The sequence below is a fragment of the Staurois parvus genome, unplaced genomic scaffold (assembly GCF_062004578.1).
Source record: "Staurois parvus isolate SC_StPar_1 unplaced genomic scaffold, SC_StPar_1.0 ptg000299l, whole genome shotgun sequence".
Taxonomy (NCBI): Eukaryota; Metazoa; Chordata; class Amphibia; order Anura; family Ranidae; genus Staurois; species Staurois parvus.
In genome coordinates, this window is record NW_028318095.1 from 9,870,245 (window position 1) to 9,892,338 (window position 22,094).

Genomic DNA, 22,094 nt, shown 5'->3' on the forward strand with positions numbered 1-22,094 from the left:
GTGCTGAACAATGTTTAAAGAGGGTCAAGCACTTTTGTGCATTTTTCATGCATATGACAGCCCATTGAAATTAATGAAACAAAACGTGTAAAATTGTGCGTTCTTCGCACCTGCCTAGGACCTTTCTGGGTTGGAGCACTAAAGATCTTTGTCAAAAAACAGAGGTTGGCTGCACCAGCAACGATGTAGCTTAACAAAATCCTTTATTGGAATCTTCACAAACAGTGTAACAAGAACATCACAGCTTCAAGACTGGACAGAGAAACAGTAAACGCATTTCACACGAACACGTGTTTAATCATTGCTAATGACTAAGTAGTGGCTAAGCATGTTTGTGTGAAACGCGTTTACTGTTTCTCTGTCCAGTCTTGGGGCTGTGATGTTCTTGAAGATTCCAATAAAGGATTTTATTCTGCTACATTGTTGCTAGTGTGGCCAACCTCTGTTTCTTTACATTGTTTCTGCAATATTTATCCAGAACTCACCTGGAGCGGTCTGTTTGTTCTCCTTGTTTGGTTCGGCACTAAAGATCTTCTAACTCAGAGGCACAGAGTCTGGGGATCCCATGTTTGCCCAGATGTTGTCACAGCATTAGTAGGAAAAATCTGATAATGCAAGTTGAAGAGGAAGTTGCAGAACAGGGTTGTACTTAAGAACTGGATATCTGCTAGTTTTTGTTTCGTAGACATTACTAGCTGTTGTAGTTTTGTTTCTCTTTACTGTCAGACCCAGTGCATTGTTTATCATTGTATAGAGGAATTAGCCTCATTAAAGCCATCATGGGTCTCAATGGTTAGGAATAGTTTGGCTGCAGGCAGGTGGAGGGTCTCTTCATTATTGGTAGAGTGAAAGCTGTCGGGCTCAGTGTGTTGTTTATAATCACTTACCAGGGCTTAGACGAAGTGACTACATTAGTTTTCTTCAGTTCAGTACATTTTCTGCAAGTACAGAAAAATACCTGTTGATCCAGTCATACATCCAGTATGCTTGTAACTTCCTGTGCACTGAATTGAAATTTCAAACAACCTTATAATCCATCCCAGTTCCCTTCTGAGGGCTACAGAACACCTTACTTTTATGTTATGGGGATGAGTAGTTGTTCTGTGGTCCTAACATACTTATAGTAAAATAAGGTTCTTCACCAGCACACCTTGGTATGGTGATAATCATGTCCTTTAGACACTTAAGACAACAGACATCACAGGCTGACATTTAAGGACCTCTCAGGATCACTTTTCAAGGCAGAGTTTTATTTTCCTATAATTACATGGTGGCACCATCTACCAACTTACTATAGTAACCTGCAAGAACTTTGGCCGAGACTGTCAGGTGTCCATCAGATATAATACCACTTCTTCAGCACTTCCTGTTCTGGGATGACAATACTGCTTCTCAATGGATATGTAGCACTACCCCTTTAGGAGTCGCTGAGTTTTTGGTCCCCCTAAAGCGCTGCACATCCAGGCAATGCGCATTTTCTTCCACACCTTGCACTGAGAGTTATTAAACAGTCCTTGAGCTGGGTTTTGTGATTTTATTAAGGGGTTAATAACTTGGAAGGGGTTGAGAGGTGTATATCCCAAGGAAACTGCAAACTTGAGGACAAACTCTTTAGCAACTATGTACAGATGTAGACAAAAATAGTCTCTCTTTCCAGAGCATTCCAACTCTCTGGTGTACCTCCTCAGACCCCAGAGGAATCCTCTTCTTCACCCAGCTGCAGTGAGGGTATTCCCTGGGCAAGAGGGACCAGAAACTGCCAATTTATCACAGCAGCCAGATCAAATGCTAGTTGGGTTTCCACCTGACTGCCCTCTCCCTTTATCCCGCTGTCCTCACCTTAATGGTTTGGTGGCTGCCTTCGGGGCTTTCGCTTGACTGGCTCCTTCCCTGTTGCTTAAGATATCCTCCCGTGGAGATGATGGTACAGTGGAGATCCTCTTTTCCAGCAACTGTAGGTTGGCCCCTTCCCTGGGCCCCCTCCCAGTCGCCACACTCCAGCCACTCACTCCATCTTCTAACCAACACTCTCCTGACTGCTCCAAGTCTCTGTGATTCCTAAGGGCTTGCCTTGGTCACCGTGCCCAGCCTCCTGCCAGGGGACTTGGCCAAGATCCCTTAAGCATGCAAATCTGAGCTTCCTCCCCTCCTCCAGAAAGCTCTCAGGTTTCTGGAGAATTAGGAGGGTTCCAGAAGCTCTGACCTTCAGAACCTCCCTAGCCCGTCCTGACATGAACTCCTGCCTCACTCACAGGCTGACTCATTCCAGGCTGCTACTTGACCTCTGCCTAAAACAAATAAAGCAACAAACTGCTATCTGGCTAACCTGGAGGGTGTTACATATACAAGGAAGATTGCTGGCACCCTAGGACAGGAAGTGTGCTACTGGCAGGATCACTAGGTGAAAGTAAAGGAAAGAAAAAAACAATATATTACATGTTGCTCTTGGGTTTACCTATAGTTTAAGTACCATGACTCTTTTTAGCAGAATTGGCACTTATGTCTGTAGGCTGAACCAGTGACATGAACTGGGTTCACCATATAGACCCTCTACTAGAGGGGAAAGGGGTTGTCCTAGTTTAGAGAATTCTGTACAACAGATGAAGCACAGAGTCTAACACTGTCTATGCAGAAAAAAAACAATCTTTACTAACAAGATTCAGGATATTTGTCAACGGAAAACCATGCTGCATTATACACAGAAATAGGTCAACCACAGCCATCTGTGACTTATATCCATTGCCACCATCACATCATATACAGTATGCGGCAGATTTACTAAAACTAGAGCACTCAAAATCTGGTGCAGCTGTGTATGGTAGCCAATCAGCTTCTAACTTTAGCTTGTTCAACTGAGCTTTGGCAATCAGACATGGAAGCTGACTGGCTGCCATGCAGAGTTGCACTGGATTTTACACTCCCCAGTTTTAGTAAATAACTCTCTATTAGGTAATCACTTCCAGTTTTGTAGCTTCTGTGCTCCAGACATTCTATGTGATGCCTCTGATGCTAAGCTCCATCCAGCAACATCTACACTGAAAATCTGTCGAAGCCAGAACATTGAATTTCGGGGTACCCCCCATCCTTCTTCTGTTCAACCTTATATCAAATTTCTCGTCAAATGGTTAAACTGCATTCAAGTCTGGAGCTGCATTACTTTGACTACAGAAAGTGTGATGTACCCTTGGGACAAGTTAACTCTAGGAGGGAGTCCCTCTTATCTTCAATAGGCACTTTTGGCTGAAGGTGCTAAAGATTTATGAACTCAGAGTCAATGCCCTAAACTCCAAGATAGTGGAAGCTCTGGATCTTTTATTCGCCCAGGTATTATCACAGCGTAGGGGTTAAGGTGGAAGGTGAAGGTCATCCCACATGATCCCGCCTTTCCCCCCAAAACAGGGCTACAGATATATAGGAAGAATTTGAGATTTTCCATTAAAAAAACCTTAGTAGGAAAACAAATCTGCAGTAGCAGGGTTGTTCTCCAGAATTGGATATCTGCCAGTTTCTGTTTTGTAGACATTACTAGCTGTTGTAGTTTCGTTTCTCTTTACTGTCAGACCCATTGCATTGCTTATCACCGCTTACCAGTCCTTAGATGTAGTAACTCATACCTCCCAATTTTCTGAAATGATAAAGGGAGAAACCTTTTAGCACACAATATGTAGTTAATGGACACATCCCTGCCACAACTCCAGTTACACAAAAAGATCTAATTTGAAAATTGTTGACTAAACCTTGCAAGTGCTGTTTTTCCTCTATTTTTCATTCATATTGGCTTTTCAAAATAACAAATGACAACTATAACATATAGAGAATGGTTAAAAAGATCAGTGCAACATAATAACATGTTTCCGATTTATTTAAAGATATAAAATTTCTATATTCGGGTTCGATCTAATTCCGTGTCAGTTGTAGGATCAAAGGTTATGCTTAAATTCTGAGTCAAAGGTCAGGGTCAGTGTATTTTATGTAGGTTTAAATAAGAGCATTTTTTTAGTATCAGTGGAGGTTAGTGTCAGTGTCAGTATGTTTAGGTAGGATACAAAAAAAAAAAAATGTGAACTGTGGCTTCTGGGCTCTACTATGGGTGCAAACAGCAAATAACACACATATGTGGTATTGCTGTGATCTTCAGGAGTAGAAGAATATGTTTTGGGTTGTGCTTTGGTGGTAGGTCATTGTAATATCAAGAAATGTACAGCTACATTTAAAAAAATGTTTTGTGCCTGATTTAACCACTTGCCCTCCAGAGGAATTACCCCCCTTAATGACCAGACAACTTTTTGCTACTCGGCGCTGCACTAATTCAACTGATAATTGCGCGGTCATGCAATGCTGCACCCAAACAAAATTTACGTCCTTTTTTTCACACAAATAGAGCTTTCTTTTGGTGGTATTTGATCACCTTTTTATTTTTCGTGCTATAAACAAAAAAAGTCCGAAACTTTTGAAGAAAAACTGTATTTTTTACTTTCGGATATAAAAAAGATATAGTAAACTCAAAGTTATTTATTTTATTTATTTTAAATTTAGGCCAAAATGTATTCTGCTAAATGTTTTTGGTAAAAAAATCCTAATAAGTGTATATTGATCGCTTTGTGTGAAAGTTATAGAATCTACAAACTATGGTATAGATACTGCAATTTACACCATTTTTTGCTATACAGAGCTGCAATAGTTTAACGGACACATGTGTGGTTATGCAATACAGTACATAAATTAAATTTATGTCCTTTTTTTTATACAAATGGAGCTTTCTTTTGGTGGTATTTGATCACCTGTGTGCCTTTTATTTTTGGCGCTATGAACAAAAAAATTTTTGAAGAAAAAAAACATTTTTTGGAAAACGATATTTTCTCATTTCGGTCATAAAAAATATCCAAAAAAACTAAAAAAAACTAAAAAATTTAAGCCAAAATGTATTTTCGGCCTAAACAAAGTTCCAAAACTGTGTTCGGGTAATTTGTTTTACCCCTCTCCATCATGTTGTAAGTAAGTACCAAGAGTTCTTTATCAGAATGGGCTCCTATGTCTGTAGGCTGGACCAGTTACTTGACCTGGGTTATTTCACCATACAGACCTTCTACTAGAGGAGCGGGGGTTTGTCTTATTTTAGAGAGGTGTACCACACTGTCTAATGCAGAAAAAAACTCAAACTATAGTAAATTTATACAGAAAAAAAGATCAACTAGACATCTGCAACTAATGTCCACTGCCACCAAGCTATTATATACATCATATCTATTTACTCCTTTCATAATTTACCAAAACAAATGGAAACCAGTTTCACTAATACATTTCAACTGTCACCATTTTATTCTACAAGGTCTTTGCTTTCAGAAACTGTATAATGTTTTGGGGCTTTTTAGCAATCTTTAGCCATTTTGACATGTGTGCAAAAAAAAAAAACACCTCTGGCAACAAAGGGGGCTACGATTTTAATTGCTGTCTCTATTGGTTGGATTTACCTTAATTTCCTCTTAAAACAGAATGTGACTGGAAACATCTCTAACAGGTGCATAGACACAAAATGCATGACATGGTAAAAGGCCAATCACAGAGGCCTTTTACCACGTGATCAGCTGTGTCCAATGATACAGCTGATCACAAAGTAAATACAGTTGCCGGTTATTGGCAGTACTTTCCTCACGCTGTCACAGGAAAGTACTGCTGATAACCGGCAAGTGTCACAGAAGACATCTGCACTGATAATCAGGACACTGATCAGTGCCTTGATTATCGGTGCAGACCCAAAAGTGCCCAGCAGTGCTGCCCATCAGTCCCCAGCAGTGCAGTCCAGAAGTGCTGCCCAACAGTGCTGCTTATTAGTGCCCTTCAGTGCTGCTTATTAGTGCCCATCAGTGCCCATCAGTGGTGCATATCAGTGGCCATCAGTGCCCATCAGTGCAGCATCACCAGTGCCTCCTCATCAATGTCCACCAGTGCCGCCTCATCAGTGCAGTCTATCAGTGCCGCCTCACCAGTGCCCAGCAGTGCTGCCTATCATACAGCCTGATCAACGCACATCAGTGAAGGAGAAAAATTAGCTGTTTCCAAAATGTTATAATAGAAATAAAGAAAACCTTTTTTTCTTTTAAACATTTTTGCTCTTTTTTCATTTATAGTGCAAAAAAATAAAACACCCAGTGGTGATAAAATGCCACCAAAATAAAGCTCTATTTGTGTAAAACAAATGATAAACATTTTATATGGGTACAGTGTTGCATGACCGAGCAATTGTCATTCAAAGCGTGACAGCGCTGAAAGCTGAAAATTGTCCTGGGCAGGAAGGGGGTAAAAGTGCCCAGCAAGCAAGTGGTTAAACCCCAAAACACCTTTGGACAGCAGTATTGTCAGTCTAGGGTAGAAGGTAGTGTTAGGTATACTAGAGTATTTAGATTTTGATTTGACTAACACATCAAAGCTGAACTCCAACTAACACTTTATAAGCAGTTACAGCAAGCAGCTTTTGTTGCTTTTGGGATAAAGGTTTTACATAAATAAATACAAGCTGACCATTGTAAGCACCACTGTCAGTGGTAAATGGTTTGGCTCGACCTTCTAACTGCTTTTGGTAGCTTTTTTTGGTAGTTTGGTCTGTTAAAGTAAGTTGAAAACTAATAATTGGCTGGATCATAAAGAAAAATAAATAAAAAAAAAAGTCTAAAGATTAAAACGAATGTAGCTATCATACCTAAAGATTGCTAAACTGCAATTTGATACAGTGTTGGTTTTGGGTTTAATGTTGCTTTAATGCTGTGTGATTCTTGACATTTCTACACATTCAATTTTTTCAAATTGCTCCACCCTATAACCTGTTAAATATCATTTCCTTGTTTATAATTGCTCCTCTTCTGATCAGCTGAAACATTTAGTCTGCAGCTGCCTTGGGGACGAGAATAGAAAGTGACAAGATGAGTGAGTATTACAATTTACTGCCTTCTAGAGGGATATCAGATATTGGGCTATAACACAGATGTTTGATTACTAGCACTGCTTTCATCTTACTTGTGGATTCTTTGTATTGTACTCAATTAGTCCTAATGCACACTGGATGTATTTACAGCGGCTATTTTTGGCTTTTGACATTTTTTTCTATAGCCAGTAAACTCCTCAGCATGTTATCCTATGTGTCCCATGCACACATAGACTTTTTTGGCAGGAACGTTTTTTTGGCTGAAAAAAAGCCCCCCAGGACTAGTGGGTTTCTAGAGGTTTTTAAAGTTTTACCAGCAAAACGCAGTGTTTTACCGGCAAAACGTGGTAAAACAAGGTAAGGGCCGCAAACCGCCATTTTTGGACTTTTTTTGACCCCCAAAAATTGTTTGGTACAAAAAAAGCTAAAAAACACAAATGCGTCAAAACGCTAATGCAAAAACGCTAAAATAAGGTGAAAAACTCATGCTTATAATGTGACTTTACACAGGTAACGTTACCAGTGTTATCAAAACGCCTAGTGTGCATGGAGCCTCAGGGCTGGTTGTCATCAGTTGCTTTCCAGTGTGTTTTTAAAATGCAACAAAAAAACATTCACAATGTTTGCCATATATTCCATTGGCCCTGGTTCACACCAGTGCGGTCAGTTCCAGTGCTTTCAACACAAGTAGAACCTGCTGTATTTTTTCTGTTCGGAACATGCCCGGAATACGCCAAAACACATGTACATGTGTGTAAATGCACCAAAAAGCATATACGACCCACTGTCTTAAGATTTTTCAAGTGTCAAAATAAAAAAAAGGAAATAAAATGTACTGGAACTCAATGAAAAAGCATCAAACATGAGCATGCAGAAATGCATTCAGGATGTTGGAATTGTGGTGTAAACCAGCCCTTACAGAGTATTACAAGTTATTTATTTACTAAAGGCAAATAGGCTGTTCACTTTGCAAGAGAATTTTCACTTTACAAGGGATTTTGTCCATCCAGCAACATCTAGACTGAAAATCTATCAAAGTCAGAACATTGAATTTCGGGGTACCCCCTATCCTTCTCCTGTACAACTTTATATCAAATTTCTCGTCAAATGGTTAAACTGCATTCAAGTCTGGAGCTGCATTACTTTGACTACAGAAAGTGTGATGTACCCTTAGCACAAGTTGACTTTAGGAGGGAGTCCCTCTTATCTTCAATAGGCACTTTTGGCTGAAGGTGCTAAAGATTTATGAACTCAGAGTCAATGCCCTAAACTCCAAGGTAATGGAAGCTCTGAATCTTTTATTCACCCAGGTATTATCACAGCGTAGGGGTTAAGGTGGAAGGTGAAGGTCATCCCACATGACCCACCCTTTCCCCCCAAAACAGGGCTACAGATATATAGGAAGAATTTTATGAGTTTCCATTAAAAAAACCTTAGTAGGAAAACAAATCTGCAGTAGCAGGGTTGTTCTCAAGAATTGGATATCTGCCAGTTTCTGTTTTGTAGACATTACTAGCTGTTGTAGTTTCGTTTCTCTTTACTGTCAGACCCATTGCATTGTTTATCACCGCTTACCAGTCCTTAGATGTAGTAACTCATACCTCCCAATTTTCTGAAATGATAAAGGGAGAAACCTTTTAGCACACAATATGTACCGTAGTTAATGGACACATCCCTGCCACATCTCCAGTTACACAAAAAAAGATCTGATTTGAAAATTATATGACAACACAAACAGTGCAAAATAATTTGTTATAGTGCTAGATCAATATGGAAAAATGATAAGTACTATACAAATAATATAAAAGTCCCAATCTAAAATTTGTGAAGAAAAACATGATAAGTGAAAAAAATAAATAAAAAATTCAGAAAAAAAAACTTCATAAATATTCAGAAAGTCCTTTTTCCAAAGAAGTGTACTTCCACCAAAAATTTGTGCTCAAACCAATAAAAACACCTTTTAGGTATTTATGGGATCCTAGACCCTTATAATATGCCTCCAGATCTCCACTCCACCACAGGAAAGCTTTCCTTCAAACTCCAAGACCACCAGGCTCCACTTCCCAGAGACACTCAATGCAATGTAGGAGAGACAAAATAACATAGTGCAATACTGCAGCACCCGGCTATATCAATCATCAACTACCAGGCCACTCACATTTTCAAAGATAAAAACCAGCATTTTAATTGCATAAATTGAATCCACAATATCACAAACTTCAGGGTAGTTTTCAGAGATTCGTTCCAGGGGGCCATCTTCTGTGTGGGAGATTTCTCATGCTGTCATCTGCTGCTGACTGTGGAATCTCTGAAAACTACCCTGAAGTTTGTGATATTGTGGATTCAATTTATGCAATTAAAATGCTGGTTTTTATCTTTGAAAATGTGAGTGGCCTGGTAGTTGATGATTGATATAGCCGGGTGTTGCAGTATTGCACTATGTTATTTTGTCAGAAGTTATTTAGGGCAGAAGATAGGGGTCACTGCAGGTACGGCAGAGGACAGGGGCACAGATCCTTCCCCCGTCCCTGCACTGCACACAGCCTGGACACAGGCAGCAACGTTCCTCCTCCCTACACAATGCATAACTGAGATCCGTATAGTGTCAGCGTAGGGCAATATAATGTCAAACTAGGGCAATAAAATATCAGATTATGGTGGTATTGTGTCAATTTATGGAAGCATGGTGGCAGGTTAGGATAGTATAGTGGCAGGCTAGGGCAGTATAGTGGCAGGTTAGGGATGGCTTTGGGAGGGCACAACTAAAATCTGGAGGGGCATAGCCCACCTCAGCCCCCCTAGATCCAGCCAAAATCGCACGGATTTTATCAAACTTTTGCAGAGTCCTATTTGTTTGTGCTCTGAAGAAAAAGCTGTTTGTTGTCTGCAGAGTAAGTCTGGGTTCACATACGTGCAGCTCTGTATATCGCATGTGATTCGCACAAGAACCGCACCGCATTCCTGTGCAAATCACATGCGATTTGTGTGCTGTGTGATTGGAGCCATACATTTTGCATGGCTCTATTCGCACGAAAAACATGCATGACCCTGCACTAGAATCAGATCGTATAGGTATTCACACCCATGCGATCCGATTCTTCACATTGCACTGCATTTTGCGGACCGCTTTCGGGGTGTTGTTAACTTAACATACACACCCGCAGCGGTTTGCATGAATGAGGTGTGATGCAGTGAGTAATTTGCAATGAAAACGTTGCGAATTCCACACTGCACCAGTGTGAACCACGGCTGAATCTGAATAGTGACTGTTTCAATATTAATCAGCTGATGCACTTGCAGTGTTCTAATGAGGAAAATTGCAGACGTTACATAGTTACATAGTTGATAAGGTTGAATAAAGACACCAGTCCAAGCAGTTCAACCTGTGTGTGTGTTCATGTGAAAAACATTGCCCATATCCCTGTATATTGTGTTTGTTAAGATACCTGTTCAAGAGTTTTTTCAAACTATCAATGCTTCCTGCTGATACCACCAATTGTGGAAGTGAGTTCCTCATCCTTACTGCCTGATAGTAAAAAACCCCTTACGCAGTTTAAGGTTAAACTGTTATTCTTCCAATCTCATCTAGTGGTCCCGAGTCTTATTGAACTCCCTGATACTGAATAGTTTATTCCCTATACTAGAATCACCATTAAGATACTTGTATATCTCTGTCTAATCCCCTCTCAAGTGTCTTTTCTCCAGGGAGAATAAGTTTAGTGTTTGTAATTGTTCCTCATAACTGACGTCCTCCAGTCCCCTTCTGTGGACTCTCTCCAGCTGCTGATCCTCCCTCAGGATTGGTGACCAGAACTGGACAACATACTCCAGATGCGGCCAAACCAGAGTTTTGTAAAATGGCAGGATTATAGTCTTGAGTAATTCCCTTTTTAATGCATGCTAATATTTTGTCAGCTTTTCTTGCTGCAGCTTGGCATTGCATGCCATTGTTGAGCCTGTCATTCTCTAGGACTCTCAAATCTTTTTCCATCCTGGATTCCCCCAGAGGTTCTCCCCCTAGCGAGTAATTTGCGTTCATATTTGTAGCCCCCAAGTGCATTACTTTACATTTTTTATCATTAAACTTCATTTGCCATGTATTTACCCACCCCATTATTTTATAGAGATATTTTTGTAAGGTTTCTATATTGTTGTGTGAAATTATTGCCCTACCTAGTTTTGTATCATCAGCAAATACTGAGAGCTCTTTATACCAACCTCTATATCATTTATGAAAAAGTAAAAAAAATCTGACTAAGATACAAGTCAGATTTTAGGCATCCTCTGCAACAAAAATATAATTTTTGGTGAGATATTCCCAAAGGGTTAATCACCATGTAACTATATATAAGTCAGACTCCGGAAAATGCTCTTCCTCTTGGAACTATGGGTTGAAGCTACAAGCGGGGACCCAGCTGCTGTGAAGAGCTGAACAGGCCATGCGGTTCAGACGGAAAGAGAGTTTTGAGCTATTGACCATCCACCAAAACATCCATCTGCAGTTTCCTGTCAGCAGACATGACTGAGTATGGGTATCCATAGATCAGTGGTGTACAGATCGCCTCCAGGTTGCCATATTGCATTGAATTTTACAGAATGGCTTGTGTAGCAGTCGTACATGCTATATTATTTCTTTTTTTATTTGCTTTTTTTGCCAATGAAAGTGGAATTACCCTTTAAGTACATGCACCTTCTAGCAGACAAAGTTCTAATTGTCTTGAAGCTTTTTAACTGCACCCTACCAGCAATATTAAAGAACAGAATAGCATTGAATAACAACCAAATTAATACCTAAGATACCATAGACAGGTACTTTTCTGTAGATTTAAATACCAACCAGTATGTGCTGGTGGTAGATCGATATTTGGAATATGCATTATATTTATAAAGTGTTCCATAGTGCAGTATTGATCTACTCTAAATAGCCATTTACCATATTGTCTGTATAAATGTTTGTCTCCAGTATAAAGTAATGAGACTTTTGACAGCTACTAATAGACTCTAGTGTGGTGTAGAATAGCAAGGTTCACAGATCTCATTCAAGAATACAGCCTGTTATGTCTTTAGTTGTTTCCAAAATATGACTCCATTACATCTGTATCACAGGGCATAACCATCATTTATGACCAAAGGATCCCACTAGTCCACATCCTCTCCAACACATGTTCAGAACATGTGGCCAAATGTGGTGTATACAAAATGGTACCTTAATATAATTTAGTTAGATTCTTCCATCTCAAAGCTATATGAAAAAACATGTGTTAGAGCTTTTGCCCTAAATTTTAGGTCATTTGTAAGTTGGATGTACAATTCTTGATCCCAATCTTTGAGATAACCCTAAAGGGATTTGTAGGAAAAGGACTGCAGCATTCTATATAAAATGGATACACTTTTTTTGTGGTACAATGGAGAATAAAAACAGGGATGGGAATTCTAAAAATGATTGGCTTTTTTATATCTCCAGTAATCTAAGGGGTCATTTAAGCAAATTCCTTTCAGTAGATGGTATATTCTTAAAGAGCCCTCCACAGTTTAGTTCTTAAAAGCTGGGATCCCTGCCAGGAGGGAATCAAGAGGAATTTATTATAGATGTCATTGGAGAACTACTTTTTCCATTTATCTTTACTTTACATACTATCCCAAACCTGGAGAACTTGTTTTGTAAGAGAATGCGACTTCAGGAAGCTAAATCTTTCAGGAAGACAGCTCGGAGAATCCAGTTGGGCGACCTGCAAGATTGTCGAGAGCAACTAGCTGAGTTGAAGTGGACAGGAATTATCTGAGAGCCCTTACACCTCTCCCATAGTGGTGGTAAAGAAGAAGAATGGCTCCTTTAAAATGTGTATTGATTATCAAACACTTAACCAGAGAACAATTCCTGACCTGTCAGGAGTGAAGTGATTTAGTGCACTAGTTTTGAAAAATGGGTCCTCGTGCATCCTGAAGACAGGGAGAAGGCTGCTTTCATAATCTCACTGGAATTCTTGAATTTAACAGAATGCCCCCACAACTGTCAGTAACCCCTGCAACCTTTTAATGGCTTTTAATGGCTAATGGAGTGTATGGTAGGGGACTTGAACTTGATTTAAGTACTGGTGTATCTCATTGTTTTTGGGAAGAACCTTAAGGAACATGAAGAGCGGCTGGAAAAGGTACTGCAGAGGCTCCATGAAGAAGGGTTAAAATTGTCAGTTCTATTAAACATCTGTCACTTATCTGGGGCAAGCTGTCTCCACAGCGGGTGTAGCTGTCACCTTCCTGGCCTAGACCGAATAACATCACTGAACCAAGGTCATTCTTAGGATTCTGCTACTACTACCAACAATTTGTTGAAGTGTTTGCTAATATAGCCTGAACCCTCATTGAGCCGCTAAAGAATGAAGAAGAAGATACTGATGCACCAAAGCCAAACAAGCAAAATAAAGAGCTTAGAAGTCCTTGAAAATATATCCGAGACCAGTGGACAGATCAGTGTGTGCAGGCATTTTGCCAGTTGTAAAGAATTTTAACCAATGCTCCTGTTCTAACCTATACCGACCTCTCTAAACTATATGAACTACATGTCGATGCTAGCAGAGAAGGAGTTGGTTGGGGTACTATACCAAGAGCATGATGGACATATGTTAACAGAATTCTGAGCTTTGTCGAGAAGCACTACCCCACTCACAAGCTGGAGTTCCTGACCTTAAAATGGGCAGGGGTAGACAAGTTAAAGAACTATCTATATATACTTTGTGGTAAAGACATCTATTCCTATGTACTCACCACAGCTAACTTGAATGCCAGCAGGCATTGGTACTTAGCTAACCTGCCTGGGTTCCACTTCAGCCTGAAGTATCGCCTGGAATCGGAAACTATCTTATGCAGAATGCTGAGGATCATGGGATTTGAAGTCCAGGAAGTAAGCCATAATATGAGGCTTATGGACCCTTTGCACTATAATTTCCAGGAGACACTGGGGCAAGAAGGAGACTGAGACTGTCCAGCTAGGTTTTTTTTATCTTGGTGCCAAATGAATTGATTTGAGTATATCTGCTGCATACTGACCAGTCTTGAGGCCAGACCAGCAGAGACACCTGAGGAAGCGCAGCACAGACAGCATCAACCACGTCTGCACCATTGCTGCAGGGAGACCAGAGCATCCTCTCACCCTCTGCTCGCCACCACTGAATATCTGCAGGAATTCTGTGGAGAGACTGAGGGAGCCCCCCTTTCTATAGCGAAAGTTCATATCCACACAACAGGGACTGGTGAGAGAGAACTTTCTATTGTTCACACTGCTAGTAGGGACTGGAGGCAGGACATTAAGAATACTGCACCTATGCTGAACCTATACTGCATCCATACCACAGATATACAATACCACATCCTTACTGCACCTATACTGCATGCTGGTTTAAGCTCACCAATACTTTTTAAAGGATGCCAACAGAAGAACAACATATAGGACTGCCCCTACCGTAAAACCATCTTCAAGTCCCCTTTGTTCCCTTCTTTCGTTTCCTTCATTTTTATAGACAATGCACATCCAGTCGGTCTAGGCCTAACAGTCATCATCAATGAACTTTGGCAATATAGTTCCTTTGTTTGGTAAATCACGCTTTACTGCTTACTGCTGCACTTTAGTTGACTTTGCTACTGTTTATGCTGATCTGGACGCCATGGGGTTGATATACTAAAGCACCTTGTCTGCAAATGGTCATAGTTCCTTGCATGACCGACTACTTTTAGGCAGAGAAGAGATTTACTAAAGCACTCAGTCCAAAAATTGATACAATCGAAATTTACTGATGGTCACAAAACTCACTGTCTAAATGAGTTCACCTCCTAGAACCAGGTGAATAGCAGAAAAAAATATTTTTAATGACATGATATCAAGCTATTTATACTTCCTATACATATGTTGGACATTTTTAAGAATAACTGCTTTAAAATAATTGTAGATTTGTCTGTATAAAGTGATATATTTCAAAAAATCCAAACAGGCATTGTTCAGACATCTCAGTAGTGACACAACTGAGCATGCCCAGACCAGGAAAACTGAAAACTACCTTCACCCTGTTGTTTTTTTTTAAAGTGCTATAGTAAATGCCTTTGTTGGCAAGGCTGGAAATGTCATTGAAAAGAGTCAACCTGTTTCTGTAAAAATGGCAACCTGTTCCTGTAAAACGTGATTATTAAACAGACTATTTTTCAGGGTATCTGATGAAGTCATGTGACATTCTGATGAAGTCACGTGACATCATGATGTAACGTATGGGCTCGTGGTGGCACAACCTCTGGCGTGCGGACTCAACTTCCGGGGCGGACGCCATCTTGGAACTCCTATTGAGGTCAATGTATCAGTACACCCACAGCATGTGGATAGGTACTAAAAGCTTATAATTTCAAGTTAAATGTGAGCGGAATTTGATACGTTTTTATCAATTTTGAGTCATTAAATGTTAATACACTATGGGAACACTTTGCATTCTCTTTCTGGGCGAATGAGGAGCTATCACTTCTATGACCACTGAGAGGAGGCTGTATGCGGGACCTTGGCCACCAGAGAGGGAACTGACACGGCGGTGGACCTGACATCCGTTGGAGGGAGTCCGGGTTCCAGACCGGTGGTATTTGATTTCTAAGGCGTTTTGACCCTGCAGAGTCACCGCATGGAGGTGAGGGGCAACCTAGAGTGGGATTCATAGTATCCTGTTGCACAGTTTGGTGATCACAGGACTACAGTACATTTGGATGGTTCTGGACATTTTTTTTAGATTGGACATTTATTTATGTATTTTCTCACTTTTTAGGACACGATAATTTTTGTAGTTTTTGGTTTTTGTTTATGTTGGTGGTTGGACTATACACTGTTGATTTAGGTTTGTAGAGATACGGAAAGTGTGAAGCACTGTTTGAAGTCACTTATTTTCACGCTTTTTCAGAACCCCCATTTGGGGTTACAAATCACGTCAGTATCTATATGCATTTATCCTATTTTTTTGATGTTCACTTATCCCAAGTAGGGGGTCACTATCGTTAATTTAAGTGATTGTTAATGATTTACAGGCGGTGAGCCTGATTTTCTATTTCACAATTACCACCATTTGTGGTTTCACAGATCCACTGTATTTATCCCCTAGTGTAATCACTGGCATGGTTTAGATTCACAAATCATTTTGAACATATACATGCGTTTATCTTTTTGATTTCTCTTTTCCTTTTTTTTCCTCATGTTTACCACAAGAAGTGGTTTCACTGATTCACTTTGACTTTTATCCCCTAGTTGGGATCACTATTATTTCTTTTAACCTGCTTATCCAGGGCATGTAAAGTTTACATTCGTTTATGTCACTTTATTTATTCACTGGTGTTGCCGTTCAGGAGTTCATTCGACATCACGGCATTTAATATAGGTGTATAATTATTGTGTATGTATGTGTGGAATATTTTGTTTATGTACTCACCAGGGGCGGACTGACAACTCATGGGGCCCCCGGGCAATAGGGGATCATGGGGCCCCTGTGTCCTTGCCCAAACTCAAAAAAGCCTATGAAAAAGGTACCAGGGGCATCTCATGGGGCCCCCTACTGACCCCAGGCCCTCGGGTAGTGCCCGAGTTTCCAAATGGTCAGTCCGCCCCTGGTACTCACTAAGTAGAGGTGGTGTAGAGATATATTTTGGCGCATATGTCATATTTTGATTTAATTGATTTATAAGGGGATATTGTTTACCCATTCACTTAATATCACGTATTGGGGTTCACATATAGTTTATTAGCGCAGCACCACAATTTACAAGAGTCACACATGGTTGAACACTCGATCACTTACCTTGTCCTGCGCTCCCACGATGTCCCTCCTGCAGTGTCCCCGGCAATGTAATCTGGCGGATGTCGGCATCTGTCATCTGGGTTCCATCCCCTGCGAGCGTCGGGAAGTACAGGGACGGAACGGCGGGAAATTTGAAAATGACAAAAAGTGACATTCACTAAAATCACATAGTAAAACATTATCAAACCATTTCACATACACTTTATCCCGAGTGCTTTGTCCTGTGCCCTGCCTGCATTTTTACTGTTCTTTCTGCCTAGAAACTGAGAAAAGTCCATGGCGTCCAAAAAGCATCCCTTTAGATCAAAAGTGGTTTTAGACCAGCTAGAGAACAGCGATAGTAAATCCGAACCACTTGCAGAATTGAGTGATAATGATTCGTGGGGGAAATTCGTCATCAGACACTGAAAAAGATTTTGCGACTTTGCTCAGTGATGTGCGAACTTGGCGCTATATTTCAAATTTCAGTGTTTTTGGTTTGATTATATTATTGAATTAAATGTATTATTATATTATTATTTTTTATGATTATTTATTAAATTATAATTTATGATTTCGTGTTTCAAGTTTTATCCTACCCGGGATGTTTACTAAACTCTTGTTCGTACAGACTTCAGTGAGTTATTCCTAAAAATTTCAGGCCTACAATAAAAAAAATACATATTTCCATGCAAAAAAATGTACCGCTTTGAGCACAGAAATAAGGACATAATCAGACCGCTAGGGAGGTTAACAGCTCCAAAACTGAATTTTAGGGAAAATTGAATTCAGCTGGTGGATAAGTAGAGTCTTTAACATGTCAACCTGGGTCTTTGTTTTTTTTAGAAGTTCCCTAGTTGCAATTTGAGGAACTAAAGTCAAATAGTTTTCATAATAAATATATTTCACATAAAAGAAAATCTATTTGCATATGTGGAAACCATGGTTGTACATAAAAATTAGTTATCACACACAAATGGTCTCAGGACTGGCTCTCATACCGGAATTACGTCATCACATTTGTGGAAGGAGATGTGTATGCTCCAGAGACTTAAGAACAAAAGTTCAGTTCCTTGGCCAAAAGTAAACACAGCAACTGGAGGCAGGTGACACTTACCAAACTCAAAAACACCAAAAACAGCAAGAAGCAATTATACACCTCTATGAGCTCATCCCTACCCTGAAGGAGCTTACATTCATAGTTACATATTTACTCTGGCTGAAAAAAGTCCATCCAGTTCAACCAGTCTGTAGACTTTACCTTACACATTAGCCGTGTGTGGGGAACTGTGTCAAACACTTTCGCAAAATCCAAGTATACCACGTCCACCGCCACCCCTCTGTCCAAGGTCTTGCTCACCTTCTCATAAAAAAAAGAAATCAGATTTGTTTGACAACTTCTGTCTTTCATGAATCCATGCTGTCTGTTGCTTAAAATATTTTTCTCCAGCAAGAACTCATCTATGTGGTCTTTTATTAAACTCTCCAATATCTTCCCAACTATAGAAGTTAAACTAACAGGTCCATAATTACTTGGTAAAGATTTTGACCCCTTACGCCAATCCAGTGATACTATGCCAGTCATTAAAGAGTCCCTAAAAATAAGAAACAATGGCTTTGAAATGACAGAGCTCAATTTTTTAACCCCTTTACGCCGTCCGCACACAAATGTGCGGCCTCCCGGCGTCTGGGCCTAGACGCCGAGTGGCCGCACATTTGTGTTCATGTAAGAAAAAAACATATGTGCTGAGGGTGCACGCCCTACATGCTCCCAGCACTCATGTCCGGTACTCATGGAAAGGTCCCGGTCTGCTCTTTTGATCGGGACCTTTTCTGATCATGTGACCGCCGTGACGATGCATCACGGCGGTCACATGATCCCTAAACGACGCCCTGCCCACCATGCCTCCCAGCTTCTGAAACCCTTAAAGGGCCGGGAGGCACCGGCGGGAAGGGGTTAAGGACCCGTGGGTGTATGCCATCCGGTCCAGGTCCTTTATTCACCTTTATACTGTCTACTTCATACATGTGGCAATTAACCTATCAGAATGTCTTTGGAGTGTGGGAGGAAACACTCACAGAAACAGGGAGAACATGCAAACTCCTAGCACATGGGTGGGATTTGAACCAATGACCCTAGTGTTGCTAGGCAGGAGTACTAGCCACTATGCTGCCAATAATTAAGATATTCTATAATTATAAGTAGATATTATAAGAAAATATGAATTAGACATTAAAAATGATTTGTCATATAACAGAGATATAATGGTCATGGATTTGAAGGGGAACCCCTTAACCAAAAAAAGAGAGTGGCTTCCCCCCAAAATCACTAACACAATCTAGAAAAGGGAGGTAGAAGAGCAACCCCCTCCACATACACACTTTTTATTTGTAATTATTATTTTTATTATACAACATTTATATAGCACCAACAGTTTGCTCAGTGCTTTACAATATAACGGGAGACAATACAGCAACAATACAGTTCAATACAAGAGGGATAGGAGGGCCCTGCTCCTTGGAGCTTACAATCTAAGAAAGCTCTTTTGTCTACATTATGTGACACTTTGTAAAATGTACCAGACTGCAAAAACACATATATAAACAAGCATTTTAATTTGTTCAGGTACTTATATAGCACCATCAATTTATACAGCACTTTACATACATACTGTACACTCACATCAGGCCCTGCCTTCAAGACGCATACAATCTAAAGTCCATAACTCACATTCATATAATACGGACAATTAGACAGGAGCCAAAACAAATACCAGCATGTGAGGAAAGCCAGACAGGCAGAACATGCAAACGCCTTCCCTTTAGTGCCATGATTGGGATTTGAACTGGCAACCCTAGTGCTACTAGGCAGAAGTGCTAACCACTAAGCTACAATGCTGTCTGCAATGCTAGCTAGCATATATAGAAGTACCACGATTCAATAATTAAGATATATACTTTTAAGTATATATTATAAGAAAATTCAAATTCGACATTAAAAATTAGTTGTCATATAACAGAGATATAACTGTAATGGTTGGATATATATTTAACATTAGAAAATAGCATGCATTACTCTGTAGCATTCATAAAAAAATGTATTTAATTGCAGAACATAACTTAAAAAAACAGTACAAAGCAAGAAAGAGAATTATTAATAGAATTAGCATTAAAAGAAAGCAAACAACAAATCACACCTGCCAATTGTTTTTATAAAGAAATGGGAAAAATGGGAAATGGGATCTTGGGACCTCTAGGGACCAAGTTTAGAATTGCCTATTTTGTAAACACGACTATTCCACTTCGACATTAACTAACAGACATTTTCCTATGTGAAGATGTTTTTCTTTTCACCACGGCAAGGTCTTAATTGTTTCAATTAAGGGAAGTTTGGTGTCTAACTTCTATTGCTTCACCTTATTCTTAGTAAATCAGCCCCCAAGTGTCATCCTATGCCTAGTCCTTATTACTAATTATCCTACGTGCTAAATTGTGTTTTTACCATTGTTAATCTATTTTTATGCTTACTTCATTCTCAACCATATCAGGTGACAATGTATTAAGTTTGCTTTTACTAACTGGTTCAGTGCCTGTTTTCTTTGATATAGTACTATTACTGGTCACTAAGGGGTTTATTTACTAAAGCTGGAGAGTCCAAAATCAGACTCCCTTCTGCATAGAAACCAATCAGCTTCCAGGTTTCATTGCCAAAGCTTCCTTGAACAAGCTGAGGTTAGAAGCTGATTGGTTTCTATGCAGAAGTGAGTCTGATTTTGCACTCTCCAGCTTTAGTAAATAAACCCCTAAGTGTCACTTTCAATTATTATCTGTGTTATTGCATGCTTTGTACACTCAACCTAGTGTGTCAGAGGGGCTGAAGATCCTAAAGAGGTTGAGACAAAGAGAGAAGCCAGCGGCTCCTATGGGGGTAGCGCTACACGAGTAACACCATCAGGTCCTGGACATTACCTCATGAGAGTATCTTCTTTAGCTAGTTTTCTTTCCTTCTCTAATATACTGTATATGACTTCAGGGTGTCCAACAATTCTACTGGACCCGAGAGGTAAGAGTCTGCTTAAACACTCCAAGAAGACTTATGTGTTTCAGTCTTATCAGATCAGAGATTTGAGTGTTTTTAAACACTGGACAAAAGGTATCTACAATATCTGAAGAGCAGGGCAGCAGGTGTCTATTTTCATTTTACATTAGAGATACATTTTTGAGATTTTGGAAGCAGAGAGCTTTCACCAAACGTTTACCACACTTATTGCCCAGTTCATAATAAGAATTAGAAAAGCTTCTAACACAATTTCAAGGGCAAGCCAAAGTTTGTTGTTTTTGACTAGAAGTAAACTCAAATCAGGTGGTCAGGCAGAATCGGGAGAGCCTACATGCTTGGTATTTGCAACACTGCAACAATCCACCTAGGACATGCAGACGTTGTGGGTGACTCAACCAAGCCCCTATGCATCCTCAGCTTCACAGACTAGTAGTTGCCAGCAGTCACAGGATGGCTGATGCACTACCCAAGTTGCAGTACTTTGGTCTGCACCAGTAATGCTAAGGCTAATGCCTCTAGACCTCAACAGCAATGGGATGAGTCTTCTCCCCATTAATCTGAGAACACTAAAATACAGTTGTATCCAAATCAATTACATCCAAATTAAAAATGTATCTTTTGGGAAGGAATTGGGAGCAGGGTGATTGGGCCTAGCAGTTAGGATTAAGCTTTGCAGCACTGTCCAGCCCAGAAGTTAATATTGCAAGAGGAGCAGGGGGAGGCCATGGTAGGCACAGGGTCTCTATACTAACCAATCCTGCCTTGACACATTCCATTATGATTGGATTAGGGTGACTGGGTTAGCCCTGTAGATATAAATGCTGGATATGGTCCTGACATTCCTTAGAACTGAAGAAGCTGCTTGGATTAGTAGCAAACCATCAACAAACATTACAGAGAAAGTCCAGCTAAATTTGATTTAACTATGACTTAAACATTATTACTTGCATTACTTTACTTGGGGTGCAGGTTAATAAAAAACACAAATTCTTCAGTTGGTATCCATAATTAACAAAATTGGGACTTTCATGTTACAACTGAATCAAATAAAACAGTCATTTTTATTTGGTAAAGTTGCATAAAATCATATAAAACCACTACATCAGTTGATCCTCAGGACAGTCATAGGAAAAGCATATTTCACCAGTTAAAATACTGTATGTATACAGGTAATACAGTATAGTGGATGCTCTGTTTTATTTAATTAATTTATCAGAAGAACTGTTCAAAACTATTGTACAATCTTACAAAGGACATTCAGTCAGTTTATCCTTCCACAACATAAATCCCCTTCACATAGAGACCAAAAGACTAGATGTGA

The 22,094-nt window shown here is 39.9% G+C and overlaps 1 protein-coding gene across 1 annotated transcript in view; it reads left to right on the top strand.

The window, feature by feature from the left end:
* Positions 1–6,860: 6,860 nt before the first annotated feature.
* LOC149457889 (uncharacterized) overlaps positions 6,861–22,094 on the top strand; it is a 72,697-nt gene continuing 57,463 nt past the window's right edge. The window contains exon 1 of the mRNA XM_089682925.1: positions 6,861–6,921. Within this exon, the coding sequence (XP_089539051.1) occupies positions 6,918–6,921 (4 nt within the window). The 5' untranslated portion in view covers positions 6,861–6,917. The remainder of the gene's footprint in view (positions 6,922–22,094) is intronic.